The sequence below is a fragment of the Scyliorhinus torazame genome, chromosome 13 (genome assembly GCF_047496885.1).
Source record: "Scyliorhinus torazame isolate Kashiwa2021f chromosome 13, sScyTor2.1, whole genome shotgun sequence".
In the NCBI taxonomy this organism is placed as follows: Eukaryota; Metazoa; Chordata; class Chondrichthyes; order Carcharhiniformes; family Scyliorhinidae; genus Scyliorhinus; species Scyliorhinus torazame.
The window spans coordinates 87,397,747-87,422,477 of record NC_092719.1 but is presented as its reverse complement, the minus strand read 5'-3'; the positions used below and the strand labels follow the sequence as shown (position 1 = coordinate 87,422,477).

Here is a 24,731-nt window from a genome sequence, read left to right as displayed (position 1 = left end):
AGTCCCCAGTGTGTAGAAGATTTTAGTTTAGACAGGCATCATGATCGGCGCAGGCTTGGAGGGCCGAAGGGCCTGTTCCTGTGCCGAACTGTTCTTTGTTGTTAATCTGGACCATTTCAGAAGCTGATCTTCACCAAGGTTCTACACACAGGTATGCTGAAATCACCTGCATTCTTCAGTAGTTTCGTGCAGCTCTGGAAATATTTTTTCATTTTTTTTACTAATAGGCCAATTCTCAGCAATCACGGAGGTGAAGTTCAGTTACTAATTTAATTATCCCCAACTACATCTTGTTCTACTGGTGAACATGCTATACCACTAGAAATAAAGAACACAACAGTTCAATTATTGTCAAGTACCTGTTGGATTTGGAATTGCTTGATCATCTCCAGCTGCAAGTTTACAATGTCTCGATGCCACGCATCTCTGGGTTAAATAAAGAAACATTTTAGGATTTCAGTCACAATTTGACAGGAGTGAGAAAAGAGTTTAAAACAGTTCTGGACCAAAACAGGGAAAGGTGAAAAATAATGAAAAATAACTAAAATTACCAGCTTCTTTATCACTTTTCTTATTAAAACACAGAATGTCAACAATGAAAAGAGCTACTTCTGGTATCAACATTGAAAAACAGAAGAAAATAGCCTGGTTTTCTAAAAATAATCTTTTGCAAGTTTATTTAGTCTCAACATTCCTTACTTGTAATCCTCCAAAGTTTCTTGTATAATGGTCCTGACTAACTGAATTTGAACAGATGTTAATTGTTGCCCAATGCCATCATTTCCAAAAGTCTCCACAATTTTGTCAGACACCTTCGGAACTCCTGCTGATGTAGGCATCATCACCGTGGCACCTGCAAAATGAGTGCACACACAAACTTTTGTAACATTCTTTACAAGTGGCAGAAATTGCACTTTTTATTGATACATTAAAACTCTGATGTACGGAATATAGTTCTGTCCAACTTGTGGATATTTTCTAAAACAAAATGCATTAAAGGTTTTGGTCCTCACTTCATCAAACTTAAAATATTTCTCAATTAGCAAAATACTGCGGATGCTGGAATCTGAAACAAGAACAGAGGATTTTCAGAAAACACAGCCGGTCTGCAAATATCCTTCAGGAGAGAAACAAAGTTAACATTTATGGTCTTTTGGCTTTGTGTCAGAACTGAAAGGAGGGAGAATGTAGAAACAGCAGCAATAAGTAGCAACTGTAAGCATAACAGACAGATGGTCTGGTGAGAGAGGGGGAGGGAGATGTTTCGCATTGAGGCAATGCATGAATGGGACATTAAAAGAAAGGGGTTGGGTTAAGATGGAAGACAAAGGTCTAAATCTAAAGTTGCCGAACTCAATGTTGACTTCCGAGGGCTGCAATGTGCCCAACCGGAACTCATGCACCTTGTTCTCATTTCTGGGCCTGCTGCAGTGCTACAGTGAAGTCCTAATGTTTTCGGTCTCTCTCCTGATAGATGCTGCCAGACCTGATGAGTTTCTCCAGCGTCCTTTGTTCCTGATTTATATTTTTCAGTTTGGGTAACTTTCCAAACTATTGGTTGAATTTGGGTTATTTGATGAATTAACAGACAGGGTTAATGAGGGTGGTGCACTTGACATGTTGATAGATATTCAAACAGCATTTGAAAGAATAGCACATAGATTGGTTAGCAAAATTAAAGCCCATGCAATTGGAGGAGTGGCAGCATGGACACATTAGATAAGGGACTGAAAGCAGAGGCTGGCTTTCCAGGCTGCAGGTGTCCTTCACGGATATGTATAAAGACCATTTGCATCTTTTTGTTATATATTAATGATCTGGTTTTGGAGATATAAAGCATTGTTTAGTTCTAAGTTTGCAGATCACACAAGACTCAAATGCAGTAAATGGTGAGGAGGAAAGTAACAGATTTCAGGACACGGATATTGGTGAAATGGGCAGACACATCTATTAAGTGCGACATGATACATTTTGGAAGAATAAGGAAAGGCAGTATAAATCAAATGGTACAATTTTAAAGCAGGAACAGAAGACACCTGGGGGTATATCTTTACATAGTTCTGTAGGTGTCAGGACAAACCAAGAAGGCCGTGAAGAAATATGGGATCCTTGGTTTTAGAAATAGAGGCTTATGTTCAAAAACAAGGAAGTTATGTTGTACTTCTGTAAAGCATTGGTTAGGCCGCAGCTGGAGGAGTGTTCAATTCTGGGTGCCACACTGAATGCCTTACAGGGAGCGGGCGGGGGGCAGATTTACAATGAAACACACTCGCACGGAGGCCTCCCAAATACAGGCTCTCTGTATTTCATATTTCTCACAGCCAATCAGGTACAGACATGCATTGCAAACTTGCTGACAACCAAAAAGTCAATCACCAGTGCCAGCCAAGCACAGATGAGAGGGCGAGATTTATCGAATCCGCTGCAGCACTCAGTTCTGTGGAGGCGCAGTGGAGACATTCAGCTCTTCGGAATTACCATGCGGCCAAGCATCTGTGCATAGAGTACGGAATCGGGGAAGACCTTCCCGTGGTGCCTGATGTTTTGCATTGAGGCAATGCATGTATGGGAAATGTTTGCGCCCAGCATTTGAGACCTCCAATCTGCGAAAGAGAGCAGGATCAGCTGTCACATGGGCGGGGCTGGAATTGGCGGCGCCGCACCTGTGAATCCCAGCCCCAGGTGGTGGGAACCAGGATTGCAGTAATTAACCTCCTCCATTCCCTCTCCTCCACCACCCCCCCCCCCCTTTGTTCATACCCATGCACCCTCCTTCACAGGGGATGATGGCTTCATTGTTAATCCACCTCTAGATTAGGGACTTGGGTTCAATTCCAGCCTCAGGTGTATGTATGGAGTTTGCACTTTCTCCCAGAGTCTAATGGGTTTCTTCCGGGTGCTCCAGTTTCCTCCCTAACCTAAAGATGTGCAGGTTAGGTGGATTGGCCATGATAAATTGCCCATTTGTGTCCAGGGATGTGTAGATTAGGTTATAGGAATAGGGCAGGCAATGGGTTTGGGTGGAATACTCTTTCAGAGGGTCGGTGCAGACTCGATGGGCCGAATGGCCTCCTTCTGCACTGTAGGGATTCTAGGATATGATTCTACATAATCTTAATGTTATTTTCATTTTTTTAAAAATAATGACTATGCCAATAGTCAGGGTCACTGTGAATCAAACGTGCAGAAAGTTAATAAAGCCAACTTGTAAATTAACCTCCCCTTGAAAGTGAGTATTGTTTTTGCAGGGAGGTCACACAAAGATTGAGGGCACCACATTTTTGCTGACAATGTGATATTTTCTGTAGTTGGACAGGAATTCTATTGTCACATGTTGAACACACAAAAAAATGGAAACTGAGCTACACCAGATGCTGTGAAAGCTGTGCCTTGACACCCGCAACTTCATCGAATATTGAGCTGACGGAATGGTTCCAGGGAGTGCAGGTCTCGAGCAGCTGTCTGAGGCTGACAAGGACAGTTATGGAGAGAGCTGTGGCCTTGCTGTGCCAATAGAAACTGCAGGGAAGAAGCTAAACTTCTGTCTGAAGAGGAATTCAACAGTAAAGATAATTAGATTACGACCAATTGAAAAGGGTAACCTCAGACTGGAGATGATTTGTGGCTTGGAGAGGTGTAGGGGCAAGAGAGGGAAGGAAATTAGGGCAGAAAATGAAAGTACAACTGAGCATGATGCATTTTATGGACATGCTCAGCATTTGGCTTTGCATGAGAGCAGCTCCGTCAGAAAACGTGACAACCTGTATGTGAAGCACGAGCTTCTATTTGCACTTTTATTTCTTACTCATTGGTTTGTCCTATTTGAATTTTGTGGGACTAATGGATTCAAGTTTTATTTGGAACTTGCAGCTACCCTGCCCTTTATGCTGTTTGTGCTCTTATTGGGTGAGAGGCTGAGTGAGTGGGGCATGCAAGGCTTGGCCTCATGTTGTTGAGCATAGCGGAGGAACACTGGAGCGCACTGGAAGTTCCACTCCTGGCCGCTTCCTTAAGTGTGGCCCTGCCCTCCTGCAGCAGCTTAGATACTCACTGCAGTTAAAACATTACACACGTTTGCACTTGGGAAGTCTGCCTTGCCTTGTGTTCAGTAATTGGAATGCTCTGCAATTTACAGACACAATTTACAGATGTTTTTGGGCAGTTAGACAGAGCCCAGTTAAAGCAGCAGAACCAGGATAAGTGCATCCGAGCACTAGTCTCATATGCCACTGAAGGGAGTTGGAAGGCATGCAAGAATTTTGACCCAACTGACAGCATGCATAATGAGGCATGGGTGACCCGGAGGATGATCTGCGCCTGGGAGTTGGTACAGGAGCTAGGCAAGCCCAAACCCATGAAGGCGGAAAAAGGAATCCCATTCGAACAAACTTGAACACTGGCCCCTGGCGGGCCCGATGTGGCGGGACGGGGGACGGGGGCTTTAGAATTCAGATTGGGAGACGTGGGGTGTATTACCGAGCAATTTTGGTCAACCTCCACCCCGAAGCAGAACATACCCTGGGTTCAGATTTCATGGGGAAATGTAATCTCTCCTTTGACGCGGTGAACTGCTGTACAAGAATGATGGCACCAACAGAAGTAGTCACGGGAAGCTCTGCAGATAGAATTTCCACTATCGGGAAGCTATGGATAAAACCCACAGACGTGATGGATGACGTGGGGGCACAAGGAATCATTGAGAAGCACACCTAAGCATTCGCAAGCCATAAACATGACTGTGGCCGGATGACAGGGGAAGTCATTATAGAAGGTCCCTATCCAAAACCCCAAAGGCAGTAAGTATGGCTTCCCCAAGCAAGCAGAAGGGGAGGTGTCAAAGTCATCAACAATTTATTACAGCAGAGTTCCACCAATAATTCCCTATTTGGCCAGTAAGGAAACCAGACGGGTCATGGAGACTGATGATCGATTAGCGGGAACTGAACAGAACTGCCCTATCACAGCCCCCACGGTAGCGACTTGCCCCAAAGTCATGATGAGGCAGGTCCCACGGGCCAAGTATTTCACGGTGCTGGAGATCAGGAACAGCTCCTAGTCGATTCCCCTTGGCCGTCAGTATAAGTTTGCATTCAGCTTTCAGGGGCAGCAAGATACTTGGACATGCCTGCCACTGGGCTTTCATAACTCACCCTCCATATTCTACCAGAGACTCACAAAGGGTCTGTAAGGGTTTCAAAAACCGAATGTTTGGTGCAGTACGCGGACAATGTCTTCCTACCAAAACCGGGGGGGTGGGGGGAAAACTGTTGAAGGAATTCCTGAACCACCTCACTATGCCATGCCTAAAAAACAATCCCAAGAAAGCCCAGGTTATGAGACTGCAGGACTCATATGTGAGGACAGTCGTGGCCGAGGGGAAGTATGAAATAGAAAGGAAGCGTTCCCATCAGAGGACGCGAGCTCGTTGCATTCCTTTCTCGGTCTGGTTGGTTCCCCATACGACCACAACGACAGTGGTCATACGGGAAGCCATACTTACTGACTTTGGGGTTTTGGGTCGGGGTCGTCTGTAACGACTTCCCCGGTCATCCGGCCACAGGCTCAGAGGATTGGATCCACAGCTCGATCAAGTTCATCGGCACAGAACAAAGATCAAAGAAAAATTACAGCACAGGAACTGGCCCTCGGCCCTCCAACGTCGCCTATTTTCTAAGGATCTGTATCCTTCTGCTCCCTGCCCATTCATGTATCGGAGGAAGGGAGCAGAGGGATAACAGGTGATTTGAGAATCTTGGGCAGATAAAATTTGGGACCATTTGGGACAACAACTGTTTTATTGTGCTTGTGAATAAATTTGGGTTGGATTGTGAACTTGCGTTTGCCCTTTGTTCATCGCACAAATAAGAGCACCCGGGTAAAACATTTTACTAATGAACTGCTCGAAGTGCTTGACAATTGATAAGACATCAAATCTGTAAACAGTATTTAAAATTAACCTGGAAATCTTTGACGTGGTTAGGGATTGGGAGAGAATAAAACCTTGCAACTAGTAAAAACGAGTAAGACCCTACGCACACATTCTCTGCAGTGTTATCATTTTCTGGTTGAGGATTTTTTATTCAAGGTGTTTTATAGTCTCATATGACTTCAATGTTGCTGTATGGAATTTCATGTAATGATGAACATTTTACCTACATCTTGCCGGGTTTATTAAATCAGAAAATACTTAGCATCTAAGGTGAGAGAAACAGTTAACAGGCGGTCTTTAATAGAGGTGACAGGGGTCTTCTCTGCCAGCTGGAGATCCAGCGAGACCCCTGCCTTGCCTCTTTTAAGGAGGCCTGACTTTCATGTTTGCTCGTCGCGCCTCACAATATCCAGCATTCAGACAAAAGATAAGCTTAGATTTCAACAAGGCAATTATTCAAACAGGAATGTTTTTACTAGTGAAGAAGCACTGACCAATTTGTGCATTTTCTTGGTTTTGGCCTTAGGAGGAGGTCTGAAAACGATGAGCACAGGGCTCCACCAAATGTAAATCCGTCACTGGCGCAGAGATTTATTAGAATGGTACCACGGAGAGACGAGAGAATCTGGGAAAAACTAGAGGTCTCCACACAGTGAATTATTATATCAATTGCACCACCTGAAAGGGTCTTGGAACTAGATTCAACAGTAATTCTCAAAATGGAATTATATAGATACTTGAAAGGAAGAGATCTATGCAGAAAGTAGTATAGGGGAATTAGACTAACTGGATAGTTCTACCAAACTGAATAGACTGAATAGCCTTTTTAATGCTGTATCATTCGATTATGAATACTTCTATTTTGGGTTTCCTGTTTCTGAATTATCAGCCTGTTTCTCATAGCTGCTTCTGGTAAATCTCACCAAGAGTTTTATATTACCTATCATGTAGGCTGCAAAGTCTAACTGTACTAATTAAACACTGGGATTCTTCGAGGCTACTGAGGAGACAGCTGCTGCTGAACTCAAACAGATACTAATGAAGAGACTGTAGAATTCTGGCTCCTGCTTTTATTACATGTTCCAGCACTAGCTGTTTGAAATGAAATACAAGTCAAGCAAAACAGAGTGAGAAACGAATTGTGGACTGACACTCTGGTCTAATTGACAGTCAGCCCTTTGTTAAGCTTTCTGCTCACTCAGAAGAAGCTACTTTCTTTCTAGTGAAAGCTGCCATGTCTGATTGGCAAATTAAATTCTTTCAAGTTAGAAAACTAGTGCCCTTCTTGATTCTGGGCATTTCACATCTAAAACTGGGGGGGGGGGTGGGAGATCCCTAGTTGCATTTCTTAATACAGAGTAATGCAATCAATGGCATTTTGTTATTGCAATAACTTTAAATTTCCCTACACACAGGAACACATTCAATAAGGTTAGTTTATCTGTGCACAATCCTTGCCTATGCGTCTTGCAGGATAGCCCAGCGATCTGGTTTTATACCCACAACAATGTCTTTGGCTTGGTCTCACAACATGCCTCCTCTTGTTCGCATTTCAATTTCTCCATCCTCCCCAAAATATGACAGGGAATTTGTATTTGCTTGAACCTTCCTTCAGCTGTTCCATCAATGACCTTCCCTCCATCATAAGTTCAGAAGTGGGAATGTTCGCTCAAGATTGCACAATGTTTCCGTGTGGAGTTTGTACATTCTCCCCGTGTCTGCGTGGGGCTCACCCGCACAACCCAAAATTGTGCAGGGTAGGTGGAATGGCTACGCTAAATTGCCCCTTAATTGGAAACAAAATAATTGGGTACCCTTAATTATTATTTTTTTTTTTTAAAAAAGGAAGATTGTACAATGTTCAGCACCATTCGCGATTCTTCAGATAATGAAGCTGTCCATATCCAAATACAGCAAGATCTGGACAATATCCAGGCTTTGGCTAACGTGTACCAAGTTACATTTGTGCCACACAAGTGCCAGGCAATGACCATCTCCAACAAGAGAGAATCTAATCATCGCCCCATGACATTCAATGGCATTACCATCACTTAATCCCCCACTAACACCACCGTGGGGGTGATCATTAACCAGAAACTGAACTGGACTAGTCATATAAATACTCTGGCAGGTCAGAGGCTGAGAATCCTACAGTGAGTAATTGATCTCCTGGCTCCCCAAAGTCTGTCCACCACATACAAAGCATACATCAAAAGTGCAACGGAATATTCTCCCTCGCCTGGGTGAGTGCAGCCCCAACAACACTAACGAATCTCAACACCAACCAGCACAAAGTAGCCCACTTCACTTTTCACCACCTTCAACAGCGGCAGCCGTGTGTACCATCTATAAGATGTACTGCAGGAACTCAGCAAGATTCCTTAGGCAGCACCTTGCAATCCCACAATTGCTACCATCTAGAAGGACAAAGGCAGCAGATGAATGGGAACATCATCACCTGGAAGTTTCCCTCCAAGCCACACACCATCCTGTCTTGGAACTATATCGCTGTTCCTTCACTGTTGCTGGGCCAAAATATAAGAATCCCCTTCCTGACAGCACTCTAGGTGTTCCTACAACATTTGGACAGCGGATTTTCAAGAAGGCAGCTTACCTTCTCAAGGGCAATTAGGGATGGGAAATGGATACTGCATGGACAGTGACACCTACATCCCATGAGAAAATATAAGTAAAAACTTCAGAATCGAAGAACTCTGCTGCATGTCTCCAGTGTACAAATTTCCTTGTACCTGCAACTGTTTTTGTCAAGGGGCAACATAAAAATGAGGAAGAGGGAGGGACTGAGGAGAGAAGGAATGAGCTCCAGACATGACAAGGCTGGGCCAAGTAAGGAGTTAATTGCTGAAGATATTCTGGTTATGATCAGTGTGTAACTTTAGGACCAACCAACCAACATCAATCCCAATGATCCGGAGAGCAGAGGAGACGCTCTCGAGGCGAGTTAACCAGACAAAGGCAGCAAATGGGGTGAGAAACCAGTCACACAGCCTATTATTGGATTGTTCCAGTGCTGAATCTTTCAGATTCAAAGTGAGCTGCAGGAAATATCAGCATGTATTTAGGTGACTATAACACACTCACTGACCTCAGATAAGGTTGAAGTAAGGGTTGAAATTTGCACAGGCAGAAAGGGAGTTTTGAAAGGGTAAGTCGATGAGAAGGAAATGGCTTAACCAGGGACCTCTCCTGCCTAAAGGAATCCCCTCGACAGACTCCCCACTCCCTCCCCTCCCCAGAAAAGAGGCTGGGGAGCATTCCAGATAGCGGCGTTGGGAAACAGAAGACGGTAATATTTTCCTTGCAGTTTCAGGTGTCCATTCCGTGAAGGTGGAGCAGCTGTGCCTGCCTCTGGTTCCCAGATTCATTGTGTACAATTCATTCATGTCTTTCAAGTAGTGGTTTGTGATTGACAGCTCGTAAAAACTATCTAGCACTTTGATCCATTCATATCCCTTCACCCTTCAGTGACCTAAGTGGTGAAACCCCACGTTGTGTAAACATAGCACTTGCTTCTCTTTGATGTGGGTAACAAAATCACACGCTTGAGTGATTGGAATGCACTTAGTGCAACTTGCATATCTTTCATGTTGGCAATGTTTGGGGGGGGGGGGGGCGGCACAGCTGCTCGCCTTCAGGAATGGACAGTTGGAGCTGCAAGGTAAGTATAATGCTTCCCACAGCCCCTGTCTGGACTGCTCTCTAGCTTCCAGACAGGGGTCTCTTATGTGGTGGTGGGGGGGGGGGGGGGAGGGGTACTTTAGGCAGAGGGTCTCTGGGGAGAATTCCCCCTATTACAGGGGACCCTGAAAGGGTCAGGGGGGGGGGGGGAGAGGGGGAGGAGGAGGGGCAGGACACCCCCATACTTGCGGGTGGGGCACCCAGGCATTCTGAGGATGGGGGCTGTTGTGCGGGGGCAGGGCCAGGGTTGATCTGCTGTACGGGGATGGGGGGGGGGGGGGGGGGGAAACGGCCTTGGATGGTCTCTACAATCGTGGCCTGGCACGGTGGGCCAAGGGGGCAGTGGTTGCGATTGCAGAGACCACAAGTAAACCTTGCCCACTTGATTCCCAGCTGCAGGGACCAGAGAATCACGGAAGGGCAGGGAATAGGGCACCCGGCCACTAAAATAGATCTAAATGGATCATTGCTCCTTTGCATTTATTTCCCTGCTCCAGCTGCCATGTGGTGTGGAATTTGTTCATGCTGCCAGTGAGGGGTCGGAGCATAGCATTTGGGCTGCCGCCAGGCGCCGACCCTGATTTTGCCCCACATCTGATTCTCCATCTTGTCGGGGAATGCATTCTGGGCGTCCCTGGGATGGAGAATCCTGCCTGATGTCTTTGAATTTCAAAACAATGTGAAACACATGTTGAAGGAGAGACTTTGGTTGAGCTTCAGGTTGAGCATTTCCCATATCTTGGCAGCCCCTCTTTTAAAAGGTCACTATTGATTAGGAGATCCAACATCAGATCAGCTGCTCCAGCTCAGCTTAAATTTTCACTTAAATGCTAGCATGGCCAATCCGCCTAAACCTGTACATCTTTGGACTGAGAGAGGAAACCAGAGTATTCGGAAGAAACCCATGCAAACATAGTTTCTTGGGAATGTCACTTGAAGAAATGTTGGTCTGCTCAAGTGGCTGCAGTGATGTCAGAGTGTGGGTGGAGCTGAGCTCTGGCTCTGCTTTTTAGTTTCGCTTTGAGGAAAAGCTTGGGTGTGTCTGTGTTTTTTGTTTTTGTGTTGGAGCTGAAGCCAGCCAAAGAAGGTATAATTTTGATCTCTCGGCCATCGAAAGACTATCTCTAGATCGTTTGGTGAATTCAGAGTGATAACTGCTCTCTGTAGAGAATTTAAACCTGAAGTGCTTCTGTTAAAAGGTTTTTTGTCTTATGGATGTCAAAAGGAAAATTTAAAGATTAATTAGGGTGCTATATTCTTTGGGGGTTGTATTTGAATTGATGGTTGCTAAGATGTTCACTGCATGTTTTAAAAAGGTTAACTTGAGTTCATAAAATAAACATTGTTTTGCTTTAAAAATTACCTTTAAATTTCAGCTGCACCACACCTGTAGAGTGGGCCGTGTGCTCCTTATACCACAATTGAGTAAACATCGTGGGTCAGGTGAACTCCATGATACACTTTGGAGTTCTCTAAACCCTGGCCCATAACAAATTGGGGGCTCAATGGGGATAAAAGTCTATCTATTGGATTGGCTTAGTGAACTTATAGACAGTGAGAGGTGAGCATACTGTGGTTGCTTTTCAGGTGTGGTATTTCGGTTTAAGTAGGGAGTGTGTTGTGGACAATGGCTCTTTCAGAGGCTCTGAAGCTTTTGGAGGTGGAGAGGATCACACGCAATACCTTATAGACAGAGACTAAAAACAGGCTTTTAGAGTCGGCAAAAAAATTGCAGTTAACATTAGTGTCAAAATGCGAAAAGATGAGGTAATTATGGCGGTGGCTAAGCATTTAAAATTGCCTGAAATACAGTTTGACGCATTGGAAATAGCAGAAAATTCAGTTACAAATTAAACAAGTGGAACATGAGAAAGAATTAAAGCAGCTTGAATACGAAAGAGAGCGAGAGAAAGGAAAAGAGATAGAGAGGAAAAAGAAAAAGAGAGAGAAGAAAGGAAAACAGAAAGAATAGCCCTAGCAGAACAAAAAGGAGAAAGGGAGCTACAGATCAGGGAAAAAAGTAATGAGAGACAGTTTGAACTTCAGAAAATGGCCATCAAACATGACAGTCAGTTAAAATTGGCGACGTAAGGGAAACGTACAGTTGGAGGACAATGATGAGGATAGTGAGAAAGAGCGTCATAGTCGAAGGCTTGGTGGGGATCTATTTAAATATGTCCACACAGTGCCAAGGTTTGATGAGAAGGAGGTAGAAGCCTTTTTCATTTGAGAAGGTAGCTAAACAAATGAAATGGCCACAGGACATGTGGGTATTACTGATTCAAACAAAGCTAGTAGGTAGGGCTAGTGAAGTGTTTGCATCACTATCGGAGGAGGTATCTTGAGACATATGAGGTGAAAAAATCCATCTTGGGTGCATATGAACTAGTGCTTGAAGCCTACAGACATAGGTTTAGACATTTAAGGAAAGAATTTTGTCAAACATACATGGAGTTTGACAGGATCAAACAGAGTAATTTTGATAGGTGGAAAAGGGCTTTGAAAATAGAGCAAACGTACGAAGCTCTCAGAGAAATTATACTTTTGGAGGAGTTTAAAAATTCAATTCCTGATGCAGTGAGAACCCGTGTGGAAGAGCAGAGGGTTAAAACTGCGAGGTAAACAGCAGAAATGGCAGATGATTATGAATTAGTTCATAAATCAAAGCTTGGTTTCCGACATCAGTTTCAGCCTGTGACGGATAGAAACTGGGGACATGAGAAATACTCAAGTGGTAAAGGTGATCTGATGGGAGATAATAAGGAGAGTGTAACTCAGATTAAAAAGGAAATCCAGGAAGGTGGAAGAGACATGAAAAGTGTAGAATGTTTTCACTGTAATGAACTAGGCCATGTAAAGTCACAGTGTTGGTGATGGAAGAAAAGCACTGGGAAGACTGATGTGGTAAAACAGGATAAGACAGTAGGGTTTGTTAATGTGATAAAGGAAAGAAGTGAAGCGAAGGAAGTGCAAAAGATTGTACAGCCTGATCAAGAGGTGATTGATAAGAAGGTGCCAGATCTCTTTAAAGAATTTACTTGTGTGGGTAAAGTTTACTCATGTGCATCAGGAGGAGCAGGTAAAGCAGTCACAATTTTAAGAGATAGGGCAGCTAGTCAATCTTTAATGGTAAGAGATGAGGAGTTATGTAGTTTGGGTGGAATATTGCCAGAAAAGGTGGTACTATGTGGAATTCAGGGTAAGAGCAGTGTTCCATTATATAAGGCAAGGTTGGAAAGTCCAGTGAAGAGTGGTGAAGTGGTAGTAGGAGTAAAAGAGAAACTATCTCGTCCAGGCATACAGTTTATCTTGGGTAATGATATAGCTGGGTCGCAGGTGGGAGTGGGAGTGATGCCTACTGTGCTTGATAAGCCAGTGGAAAATCAGACAACTGAATTGTTGAAGGACGAGTATCCGGAGATTTTTCCGGATTGTGTAATAACAAGGTCGCAAAGTCACAGGTTAAGACAAGAGGAGAAATCAAAGAGTGAAGATGACGTTGAAGTGCAATTATCAGAAATGATTTTTGATCAGATGGTTGAAAAAGAACAGGTGGAGGATGAGGCGGATAGTTTTAGTTCAGGAAAATTGGCGGCGTTACAACAGAAAGATTTGAAATAAACCAGATGCATCAGAAAGCAGACATGGAAGAGGAATCTGAGAGTGTATACCAGAGTGTTAAAACCATAAAAGTGATGTCTTGATGAGAATATGGAGACTTTTCCATATGCAGGCAGATGAAAAATGGGCAGAAGCTCATCAAGTAGTATTGCCAGTAGGGTATAGAAAGGAGGTGTTGTGAGTAGCACATGAGGTACCAGTGGGAGGTCATTTGGGAGGAAGGAAAAACTCAAACTAAAATCCAAAAACATTTTTATTAGCCTGGACTACATAAAGATGTAGTTAAATTTTGTCGATCATTTGTGGTGGGGAAGGCTTTGCTGGCTGGAGTCAAGGGGTCGAAATACTCTACAATTGCAGTGTCAGATCACACTCCACATTGGGTGGATATGGTGCTAGAGAAGGGGGCAGCGCAGAGACCGGGGTGGAAACTGGATGTGGGGCTTTTGGGAAACCAAGTATTCTGTGAGAAAATTGAAAAGGTAATTAAGGAATATGTAGGTTTCAATTGTACGGGTGAGGTGTCGAAGGCAGTCGTCTGGGAGGCTCTAAAGGCGGTGGTGAGAGGTGAGGTAATTTTGTTTAAGGCCAGGGTGGATAAGGAGGAGAGGTTGGAGCGGCAGAGGGTAATAGATGAGATGTTGGAGGTAGATAGGAGGTATGCAGAGGATGGGGACCCGGCGAAGCTGGAAAAGAGGAAGGAACTACAGGCGAGCTTCGCCCGACTGTCCACCAGGAAGGCGGTGCGCCAACTGAGACGAGCAAGGGGTGCAGTTTATGAACATGGAGATAAGGCGTATGTTAGCAGGTCAGCCCCGGAGGGAGGCAGCGGCAAGGGAAATTCTTCAGGTGAAGGATAGGGCAGGGATGTTGGTGGTGGCCCCAGTGCTGATTAACAAGGTTTTTGAGGAGTTTTATGAGAGGTTGTACAAGTCAGAGCCACTCGGAGGAGACCATGAGATGCAGGAATTTCTCGATGGGTTGGAGTACCCGAGGCTAGGGGAGGGGGACAGGGCTACATTAGAAGGAGCGATAGTGGAGCAGGAGATAAAGGATGCGATTGGGAGGATGCAGTCGGGGAAGGTGGCAGGGCCGGATGGGCTTCCAGTGGAATATTATAAAAAATTTAAGGATAGGTTGGCACCCCTGATGGTGGGGATGTTTGAGGAGGCGATAGGGAAGGGGGTGTTGCCGCAAACCTTGGGGCAGGCATCGATTTCCCTGTTACTAAAAAAAGATAAGGATCCGACCGAGTGTGGGTCGTATCGGCCCATATCACTTCTGAATGTGGACGTAAAAGTGTTGGCGAAGGTACTGGCGGGTAGGCTGGAGGAGTGCCTCCCGAAGGTAATAGGGGAGGATCAGACGGGGTTCGTGAAAGGGAGGCAGCTGTTTTCGAACGTTAGGAGGGTTTTGAACTTTGTTATGGCACCGGCGGAAAGAAAGGAAACAGAGGTAGTTGTGGCATTGGACGCCGAGAAGGCGTTTGATCGGGTAGAATGGGGGTACCTGATGGCAGTGCTGGAGCGGTTTGGGATTGATCAAAGGTTTGTGAACTGGGTAAAGCTATTATATAAGGAACCGAAGGCGAGTGTCCGCACAAATAATATCAGTTCGAGATATTTCTCTCTCCACCGTGGGATGAGACAGGGATGTCCTATGTCCCCCCTGCTGTTTGCACTTGCGATTGAGCCGTCGGCCATCGCATTGAGAAGTTTGGGATCATGGAAAGGAATAGTGCGGGGGGGGGGGGGAATAGAGCATAGGGTGTCCTTATATGCCGACGACTTGCTGCTGTATGTGTCGGAGCCGAGCGCGTCGATAGGAGGAATATTGGAGCTACTGCGGGTATTTGGGTCTTTCTCGGGGTACAAGTTGAACCTGGACAAAAGTGAGTACTTTGTGTTGTCTCGGCCGGGGGTGGGGGCAGGGGTGGGGGGGGCTGCCATTCCGTAGAGCAGGGACTCATTTTAGGTATCTGGGGGTGCAGGTTGCCCGGGAGTGGGGGAGGCTTCGCAGGTACAACATCACTAGTTTGGTGGGGAGAGTGAAAGCTGATCTGGCAAGGTGGGACGGCCTTCCTCTGTCACTGGCAGGTCGGGTACAGGCGGTTAAAATGAATGTGTTGCCGCGATTCCTGTTTATTTTTCAATGCCTACCGAATTTCCTGCCAAAGTCTTTTTTCAGGGAGATTGAGGGAAGGATTACCTCATTCATATGGGGAGGGGCAGCACGGTAGCCTTGTGGATAGCACAATTGCTTCACAGCTCCAGGGTCCCAGGTTCGATTCTGGCTTGGGTCACTGTCTGTGCGGAGTCTGCACATCCTCCCCGTGTGTGTGTGGGTTTCCTCCGGGTCCTCCGGTTTCCTCCCACAGTCCAAAGATGTGCGGGTTAGGTGGATTGGCCATGATAAATTGCCCTTAGTGTCCAAAATTGCCCTTAGTGTTGGGTGGGGTTACTGGGTTATGGGGATAGGGTGGCGGTGTTGACCTTGGGTAGGGTGCTCTTTCCAAGAGCCGGTGCAGACTCGATGGGCCGAATGGCCTCCTTCTGCTCTGTAAATTCTATATATATATATATATTAAAAAAAAAAGAAGGTGGCCAGAGTGAGAAAGGTGCTGCTACAGAGGGGAAGGCAGGCAGGGGGTTTGGGTCTCCCGAACTTGTTGTACTACTACTGGGCGGCGAATGCGGAGAAAGTTCGGAGCTGGGTCAGAGGGGTGGATTCTCAGTGGGTCAGAATGGAGGAGAGTTTGTGCAGGGTTTCGGGGCTGAAGGCACTTGCAACAGCGCCGCTCCCGATACCTCCGGGGAAATATTCAGGGAATCCGGTAATAATAGCTTCATTGAAAATCTGGAGGCAGTTTCGCCAACACGTCGGGTTGATTTAGGGCCAAGGGAAATGCCGATTCGGGGGAACCACAGATTTGAGCCAGGGAGGTGGGATGGAAGTTTTTGGAAATGGGAAGAGAAGGGGATTAAGACGCTAAAAGATTTGTTTCTTTGGGGTCGGTTTGCAGGATTGAGGGAGCTGGAAGCGAAGTAAGGGCTGGAGCAGGGAGAAGGGTTTAGGTACATGCAGGTTCGGGATTTTGCCAGGAAGGAGATACACAGCTTCCCAGAGGAACCGGCCTCCACATTGCTGGAGGAGGTGTTGACGACAAGGGGACTGGAGAAGGGGGCAGTGTCAGCGGTGTACGGAGCTATTCTGGAAGAGGATAAGGCACCACTGGAAGGGATCAAAGCAAAATGGGAGGAAGAGTTGGGAGAGGTTATAGAGGAGGGGGTCTGGTGTGAGGTGCTCTGGAGAGTGAATGCCTCCACCTCATGTGAGAGGTTGGGGCTGATACAGCTGAAGGTGGTATATAGAGCGCACCTCACGAGGGCGAGAATGAGCCGATTTTTTGAAGGAGTAGAGGATGTGTGTGAGCCTTGCGGGGGGGGGGGGGGGGGGGGGGGGGGGGGGGGGGGAGGGCCCGCGAATCACGTTCATATGTTTTGGTCCTGTCCAAAGCTAGGGACTACTGGAAGGAGGTGTTTAGGTAATTTCCAAGGTGGTGCGTGTGAAACTGGACCCGGGTCCCCAGGAGGCCATGTTCGGGGTGTCGGACCAGCCAGGGTTGGAAACGGGAGAGGAGGCAGATATCATAGCCTTCGCCTCGTTGATCGCCCGAAGGCGGATCCTGCTGGGATAGAGAGCAGCCTCTCCACCCAGTGCCCTGGCGTGGCGGAGGGACCTGTTGGGATACTTGACCCGTGAGAAGGTTAAGTTCGAACTGAGGGGAAGCTCGGAGGGGTTCTACAAGTCATGGGCACTATTTATTATGCACTTTCAAGAACTGGATAACATCGAACATTAGTTGGGGGGGGGGGGGGGGTGCTGTGTAGATTAAGGGTGACTATGGGAAATCCCTGATTCCTTTTTGTCATTTGTTTATGTAAATATGTGGGCTGAGGTTTGGGGGTTGGTGGGCGGATGGGATGGTTGTTATTATGGGGATTGACATATCTTCCTGACTATTGTTTATTGTTGATGGGTATAAATGTGGGAGAAAATGTGAAAAAGGAGAAAAAAAAATTTGGGAAATCTCAAGCAGTGATAAAACCAACGTCCTTAATAACCATTCCAGTATTTGAGGAACCTTTTACAAGGGTCTTAATTGATTACGTAGGACCGCTTCCTAAAACGAAAAGTGGGAATCAATATCTTTTGACTATAGTGGATGTGTCAACTAGGTTTCCAGAGGCCATTCCAGTATGTAATATTAGAACTAAAAAGATGGTGGAGGATTACTTAAATTCTTTACTAGATATGGACTACCCACAGAAATGCAATCGGATCAAGGATCAAATTTTATCTCAAGGTTATTCAAAGAAGTTATGGATAGCTTAGGAATAAAACAATTTAAATCAATTGTGTCCCGTCCAGAATTGCAGGGAGCATTAGAAAGGTGGATCAGACATTAAAGAAAATGTTGAGGGCTTATTGCCAAGATTATCCAGAGGATTGGGATAAAGGAATTCCATTCGTACTGTTTGCAATTAGGGATGCACCTAATGAGTCAACCAAATTCAGTCCTTTTGAACTAATATTTGGTCATGAGGTAAGAGGACCGCTTAAATTGATTAAGGAAAAATTGGTGAGTGAGAAATCAGAACATAAATTATTGGATTACGTGTCAAATTTTAGGGAATGATTAAATAGAGCAGGGGAATTGGCTAGACAACATTTAAAAGTTGCACAACATGTGATGAAACGGTTAGCGGACAAGAAATCCAAAGTTCGTAGTTTTGCCTGTGGAGATAAATTTTTAGTATTGTTACCAGTGATAGGTGAACCTTTAAAAACAAGGTTTTGTGGACCATATCAGATTGAAAGGAAATTGAGTGAGGTGAATTATGTGGAAGAACGCCTGATAGAAGGTAAACCTATGTTTACATAAGAAGGTATGGTGATAAACCTAGCCAAATGTGAATTTGGAAAAGCCCAAGTCACTTTCCTTGGCCATACAATCGGACAGGGTCGAATGGTCCCACTGGATGTGAAAACATAAGTTATCGGGGAGTTTCCAATTCCCTCGACACAATGGGAAATAATGCTTAAAAGGTACTTTGAAAGGGAAGGAGAAAAAGGAGGTTTTAATGATTCTAACTCAAACTGACGAACCAAATCCAGATAACTGAGAATTTGACATACCTCAAATTAAATTGGAAAACGAGGAAAGTTCTTAAAAATTGGGGTAAATTGTTGAGTTACCTTCCAGAGGAAAAACGGACTGACCGGAAAGAGTTATTGATATCACATGGGCAAGTTTGTGGCGATAAATTGGGAAGTACTAAAATGGTTATACATGATGCAGATGTGGGAAATGCGGTTCCAATCAAACATCATCCATATAGACTTAACCCTTTAAAATTGGCACAGATTCGCTAAGAGATTGAAAGTATGCTTAAAAATGGCATAATTGAAGTAGGTTGCAGCCAATGGAGCTCACCCATAGTGATGGTACCAAAACCGGACGGTACCCAACGGTTGTGTGTGGACTATTGAAAGGTGAATGCAGTTACAAGAACAGACTCTTATCCTATCCCACGTTTGGAGGATTGCATTGAGAAAGTGGGACAATCAGCTTGTACTTCCAAATTGGATTTACTCAAAGGTTACTGGCAAGTACCTTTATCCGACAGGGTGAAGGAGATTTCAGCTTTTGTGACTCCAGATGGTATATACCAATTCAAAGTTATGCCATTTGGCATGAAAAACACCCCAGCCACATTTCAACAGTTAACTAACAAAGTTTGTTTCAGGATTACTCAATTTTGCGGTATACATCGACGATCTGGTAATTTTAGCCAGGCATGGACAGAACATTTGATGCATTTGATGGAGTTATTCGATCGACTTCAGGAGACGGGTATGGTGATAAACCTAGCCAAATGTGAATTTGGAAAAGCCCAAGTCACTTTCCTTGGCCATACAATCGGACAGGGTCGAATGGTCTCATGGGATGTGAAAACATAAGTTATTGGGGAGTTTCCAATTCCCTCGCCACAACGGGAAATAGTGCGATTTCAGGGTATGAGTGGATTTTACTGGAAAGTTGTACCGAATATTAGCAGCCCGCTCCACTGACGGACTTGCTGAAGAAGCGTAACAAATTCCACTGGACAACGGAGTGTCTACAGGCATTTGACTGCCTGAAGGCTATGTTAGCCACTGCTCCTGTGTTAGTCATCCCAAATTACGCAAAACCATTCAAAGTGGCTGTTGATGCGAGTGATGTGGGCATAGGTGCGGTGCTTCTACAAGACGACAACGAAGGGCTAGAGCAGCCTATTGGTTATTTTTCCAAAAAAATTGAATTCTCACCAGAAGAAGTATTCCACGCTTGAGAAGGAGACTTTGAGCTTGGTGCTGGCTTTGCAACATTTTCAAATTGATGTGACCAGCAATCCGTCTGACACAATTATCTATACTGATCATAATCCACTGACGTTTTTGGCGCGATTCCGGAATAACAATGCCAGACTGTTTCGATGGAGTTTGTTGTTACAGCCATTTCATTTAAAAATAATACATGTGGCAGGACGAGAAAACATGATAGCCAATGCTTCGTCAAGAACGTGATGACGAGTTACAGGACGAAGAACTGAAATGGACTGTTATTATGCCTGTTTTCGTGTGTTGTTTTTTTAAACAAAAAAGTCTTATCTGCTGTCTGCATTTCTTAAAGGAAAGTGAAAAGGTGAAAAATAAAACCATCTTGAAGTTGGTGGTTTATTTAATTTTTCTTGGGGAGAGGTGTCATGGGAATGTCACTTTAAGAAATGTTTGTCTGCTCAAGTGGCTACAGTGATGTCAGAGTGTGGGTGGAGTGGAGCTCTGGCTCTGCTTTTCAGTTTTGCTGTGAGGAAAAGCTTGGGTGTGTCTGTGTTTGTTGGTTATGTTTTACTGTTGGAGCTGAAGCCAGCCAAAGGTGGTGTAATTTCGATCTCTCTGCCATCTAAAGCCTGTCTCTAGATCATTTGGTGAATTCAGAGTGATAACTGCTCTCATTGGAGAATTTAAACCTGATGTGCTTCAGTTAAAAGGTTTTTTGTCTTATGGATGTTAAAAGGAAAGTTTAAGGATTAATTAAGAGTGTTGTATTCTTTGGGGGTTGTATTTGAATTGATGGTTGCCAAGATGTTCACTGTATGTTTTAAAAAGGTTAACTGAGTTCATAGAATAAACATTGTTTTGCTTAAAAAATTATTTTTGAATTTCTGCTGCACCACACCTGTAGACTGGGCCGTGTGCTCCCCATACCACAATCTAGTAAAAGTCGTGGGTCAGGTGAACTCCATGATACACTTTGGGGTTCTCTAAACCCTGGCCCATAACAATAGGGAGAACGTGCAGACTTCACACAGTCACCCAAGGCCGGAATTGAACCAGCGTCACTGGTGTTGTGAGGCAGCAGTGCTAACCATTGTGCTGTAAGTTAGACGGTTGTCAGAAAAATGGTGGGTTCGGGAGCGGGATATGCTGATCAAAAATTGTGCTGATCAGGTCATGCAGCCCTACGATAGACCAGGGCAGAACAACACTAAATCAAATCTTGTGCTGCCAAACGAGAATATAAGCCAATTTTAACAGACTGGTGTTAAAGTGAAACCATCAAACAGCGGTGAAAATCCACACAGCAGCACGAGTGGTTAAGTTGCAAATTTGGTCCATTATGATTTGGATTAAGGCAAGATTTTTGAAACACAAGTTCTATCAAGATATATGAGGAGGGAACCACATAAAACTCACCATTTTCATGCAGGTCACACTTAAGAATGAAATAAGATCTTACGTAAAGTACACTGAAATCTTCTCATTAAACTAAAATAGTTCTGTTTTTTTAAAATTGGTTTAAAAAAATCAATATAGCTATATTTCAATCTCCTTAGTATTCCTCCATGCTCTGTGACTGTTGAATTCCTAGAATATATCGCACAGGCACCGGTCATTCGATTCGTCCAGTAATGTCTTTCGGAATAGGTTACAAATGAAAATCAGTGACTGCTCACCAGATGTAGTGGTCCCGTGCTCCAGGCATCCCTGAGGAAACTGAATTTCTCTTCCTTTTCTTTCACATACATCAGGTGTTTTCACCATGGAAGATGTTAGAGGTGTCCCCAAGGTCCCACACTCAGCAACAGAAGAGTTTAACTTTGTAAACATATTGAAACCATTAACAAATTAATATCTTAAAAGAGAAACATTTAATGCCTTAGAGGACTGAAGCAAGATTTCAAAAATAGAAACAGAAAGATGTTTCATTATATTCATCATATGCATTACTAGCATTCATGGCATGGTTTATTTTTCTTTGTGCAAGATACATGGTCGGCTGTATAGAGTTTCTAAACAAAATTATACACAACAGGTCTGGTTGTGTTATGGGCTAAAGATTTGTATTCATTTCAGTCCGAACAGCTTTTTAAAAAACTTTTGCTTTAAAGTTTATCTATTAGGATTTTCAAATTTTACAAAGAAATTGCAACAGCATACAAATAAGAGCAGACAGATTGCTATAGGTGTACAACAGATACAACACAAAACAACAATCATTACATAATTGGGATCAAATAAGACAGGATGATTCAGACACAAAAGCCTCAACATGTTCCTTCCACAGATAAATAACCCACCTGCACCCAGACAGGATACAGGCTTCATCACCGACATCTCACCCATAGTTCCAACATGGCAGAAGGAGAAAACAATACACCAAAGGGTATACAGGGAATCGATTAACTCTTACAGCGCGGATTAAACTCTTCTCCAGATCCAGAGCAGAACAGGCAACCATCCTAGATCATCGAGATAGCAAAATGACAAAAACAAGGACAGAGAGGACTGGGCACAACCAAACCTCAATACTCAGTCTAAGGTCGCCCATAGCAGAAGTAAAAATAATAATAATCACTTTATGTTACAAGTAGGTTTCAATGAAGTTACTGTGAAAAGCCCGTAGTCGTCACATTCCAGCACCTGTTCAGGGAGGCCAGTACAGGAATTGAGCCCACGCTGTTGGCATTGTTCTGCATTACAAGCCAGCTGTTTAGCCCACTGTGCTAAACCAGCCCCTGGCAAGAACAAAGGCAAGGACAAGAGCCAAACGTAAGAATCCAAACTTCCACAATCACCTCTCCCATTCCAAAGGACAACACAGATCACTGGACCAACAGCACCAGTACCGTCCTCAATAAGACAATATGGTATCTCAAGGCCAAGAATATAAAGTGGTCCCAATCGTGAAAGTGGGGAAACCCACTCCAGAACAGGAGGGTCGTCAGAGCAACCCCCAAACCAGGGTGCGCCCTGAGAGGGAGGGCCGACCTCCATCCTTTCCAGAACCACGAGACCCCCTCCCACCATAATAATAATCTTTATCAGTGTCACAAGTAGACTTACATTAACACTGCAATGAAGTTACTGCGAAAAGCCCCTAGTCGCCACATTCCGGTGCCTGTTCGGGTACACGGAGGGAGAATTCAGAACGTCCAATTCACCTAACAAGGACGTCTTTTCGGGACCAGAGCACCCGGAGGAAACCCCTGCAGTCACGGGGAGAATGTGCAGACTCCACACAGACAGTGATGACCCAAGCCGGGAATCGAACCTGGGTCCCTGGCGCTGTGAAGCAATAGTGCTAACCACTGTGCTACCGTGCCGCCCAATCCAGACGACTCAAAAGGAGGATTAGGTAACACAAAGGCAAACATAGATCTGAAACAGAACGTCCATGACACCAAGGCATCCAATAGCACATGGCCATCCTTCAGAGGCACCAAAACAAAGATAAGTAGAAGCAACACCTCCAAAACCTCTCAAAGTCAGAGGAAGAGTGAACTGTCAGGGCTAACCCCTGGGACCCACAAACCACTCCCGAAGATATAACTACTAGACAAGAACCAGCCAATCAACCGCCATGTGGGCCCTATTCAACCCCCCGGATGAATAAGGATAATTACTGGACATAGCCTTCGGACCCTTCACCTCTCCAGATGTGGGCCTGCCACTTGGAGGAAGTGTTGAGGGTGGCAAGGGCGCAGAATGTACTCTGTTTGGGGACTTCAAAGTCCATCATCAAGAGTGACTCAATAGTGCCACCATAGCCTGAGCTGGCTCAGTCCTAAAAGGTATAGCTGCTACACTGGGACTGCGCAGGTGAGGGAACCAAGAGAGAAAAAACATACTTGATCTCATCCTCACTAATCTGCCTGCCACAGATGCATCTGTCCGTACAGTATCGGTAGGAGTGACCAGTGCACAGTCCATATGGAGACGAAGTTCCATCTTCACATTGAGGACACCCTCAATGTTGTGTGGCACGACCACCATGCAAAATGGGACAGATTCAGAACAGATCGAGCAACTCAAAACTAATTCTACGCAATCTGTAGCCTCATGGCATGGAATATCCCCCCTCCATCATTACTTTCAAGCCAAGGGATCAACTCTGGTTTAAGTAGTGCAGGAGAGCATGCCAGCAGCAGCAGTCATACTTAAAAATGAGATGTTAAGTGGTGAAGCTACAACACAGGGCTACTTGCATGCCAAGCAGCACAAGCAGCAAGTGATAGACGGAACAAAGCGATCCTGTCAAATCCAGCCGTGAATGTGGTGGACAATTAAACAACTCACTTTTTTTCAAAATTTAGAGTACTCAATTCATTTTTTCCAATTAAGGAGCAATTTAGCATGGCCAATCCACCTAGCCTGCAGATCTTTGGGGTTGTGGAGGCGAAATACACGCAAACATGGGGAGAATGTGCAACTCCACACGGACAGTGACCCAGAGCCAGGATTGAACCTGGGACCTCGGCGCCGTGAGGCAGCAGTGCTAAACACTGCACCACTGGGCTCCCCTTTAAACAACTAACTTGAGGAGGCTCCACAAATACCCCCATCCTCAACAATGGAGGAGCCCAGCACAACTGCGCTCCTCCATTGATAAGGCTGAAGCATTCGCAACAACCTTCAGCCAGAAATGCCAAGTGGATGATCCATCATGGCCTCCTCCAGAGGTCTCCAGCATCACAGATGCAAGTCTTCAGCCACACTCCGCATGATATCAAGAAATGGCTGAAGGCGCCGGATATCGCAAAAGGTTTTGGGCCCTGACAATATTCTGGCAACAGTCCTGCAGACCTCTACTCCAGAACCTAGGGTTCTAGGTAGGGTGCTCTTTCAGAGGGTCGATGCAGAGTCAATGGGCCAAATAGCCTCCTTCTGCATTGCAGTGATTCTTTGAATTCTATTACCATTGCTGAATTCCCCACGATCAACATCCCAGGGGTTAACATTGACCAGAAACTGAACTGGACTAACTATATAAATACTGTGACAACCAAAGCATGTCAAAATTAAGCAATCCTCCAGTAAATAACTCACTTCCTGACTCCCCAAAGCGTGGCCACCATTTACAAGGCACAAGTCAGGA

The 24,731-nt window shown here is 44.9% G+C and overlaps 1 protein-coding gene across 2 annotated transcripts in view; it reads right to left on the bottom strand.

Moving 5' to 3' along the window:
- The window catches only part of nedd1 (NEDD1 gamma-tubulin ring complex targeting factor), a 119,807-nt gene that overhangs the window by 3,553 nt on the left and 91,523 nt on the right, over window positions 1-24,731 (bottom strand). For both annotated transcript variants that reach the window (XM_072471940.1, XM_072471939.1), the window contains exons 13-15: window positions 21,310-21,451; window positions 700-853; window positions 360-426 (exon numbers count right to left, since the gene is read on the bottom strand). In XM_072471940.1, the coding sequence (XP_072328041.1) occupies window positions 360-426; window positions 700-853; window positions 21,310-21,451 (363 nt within the window). The remainder of the gene's footprint in view (window positions 1-359; window positions 427-699; window positions 854-21,309; window positions 21,452-24,731) is intronic.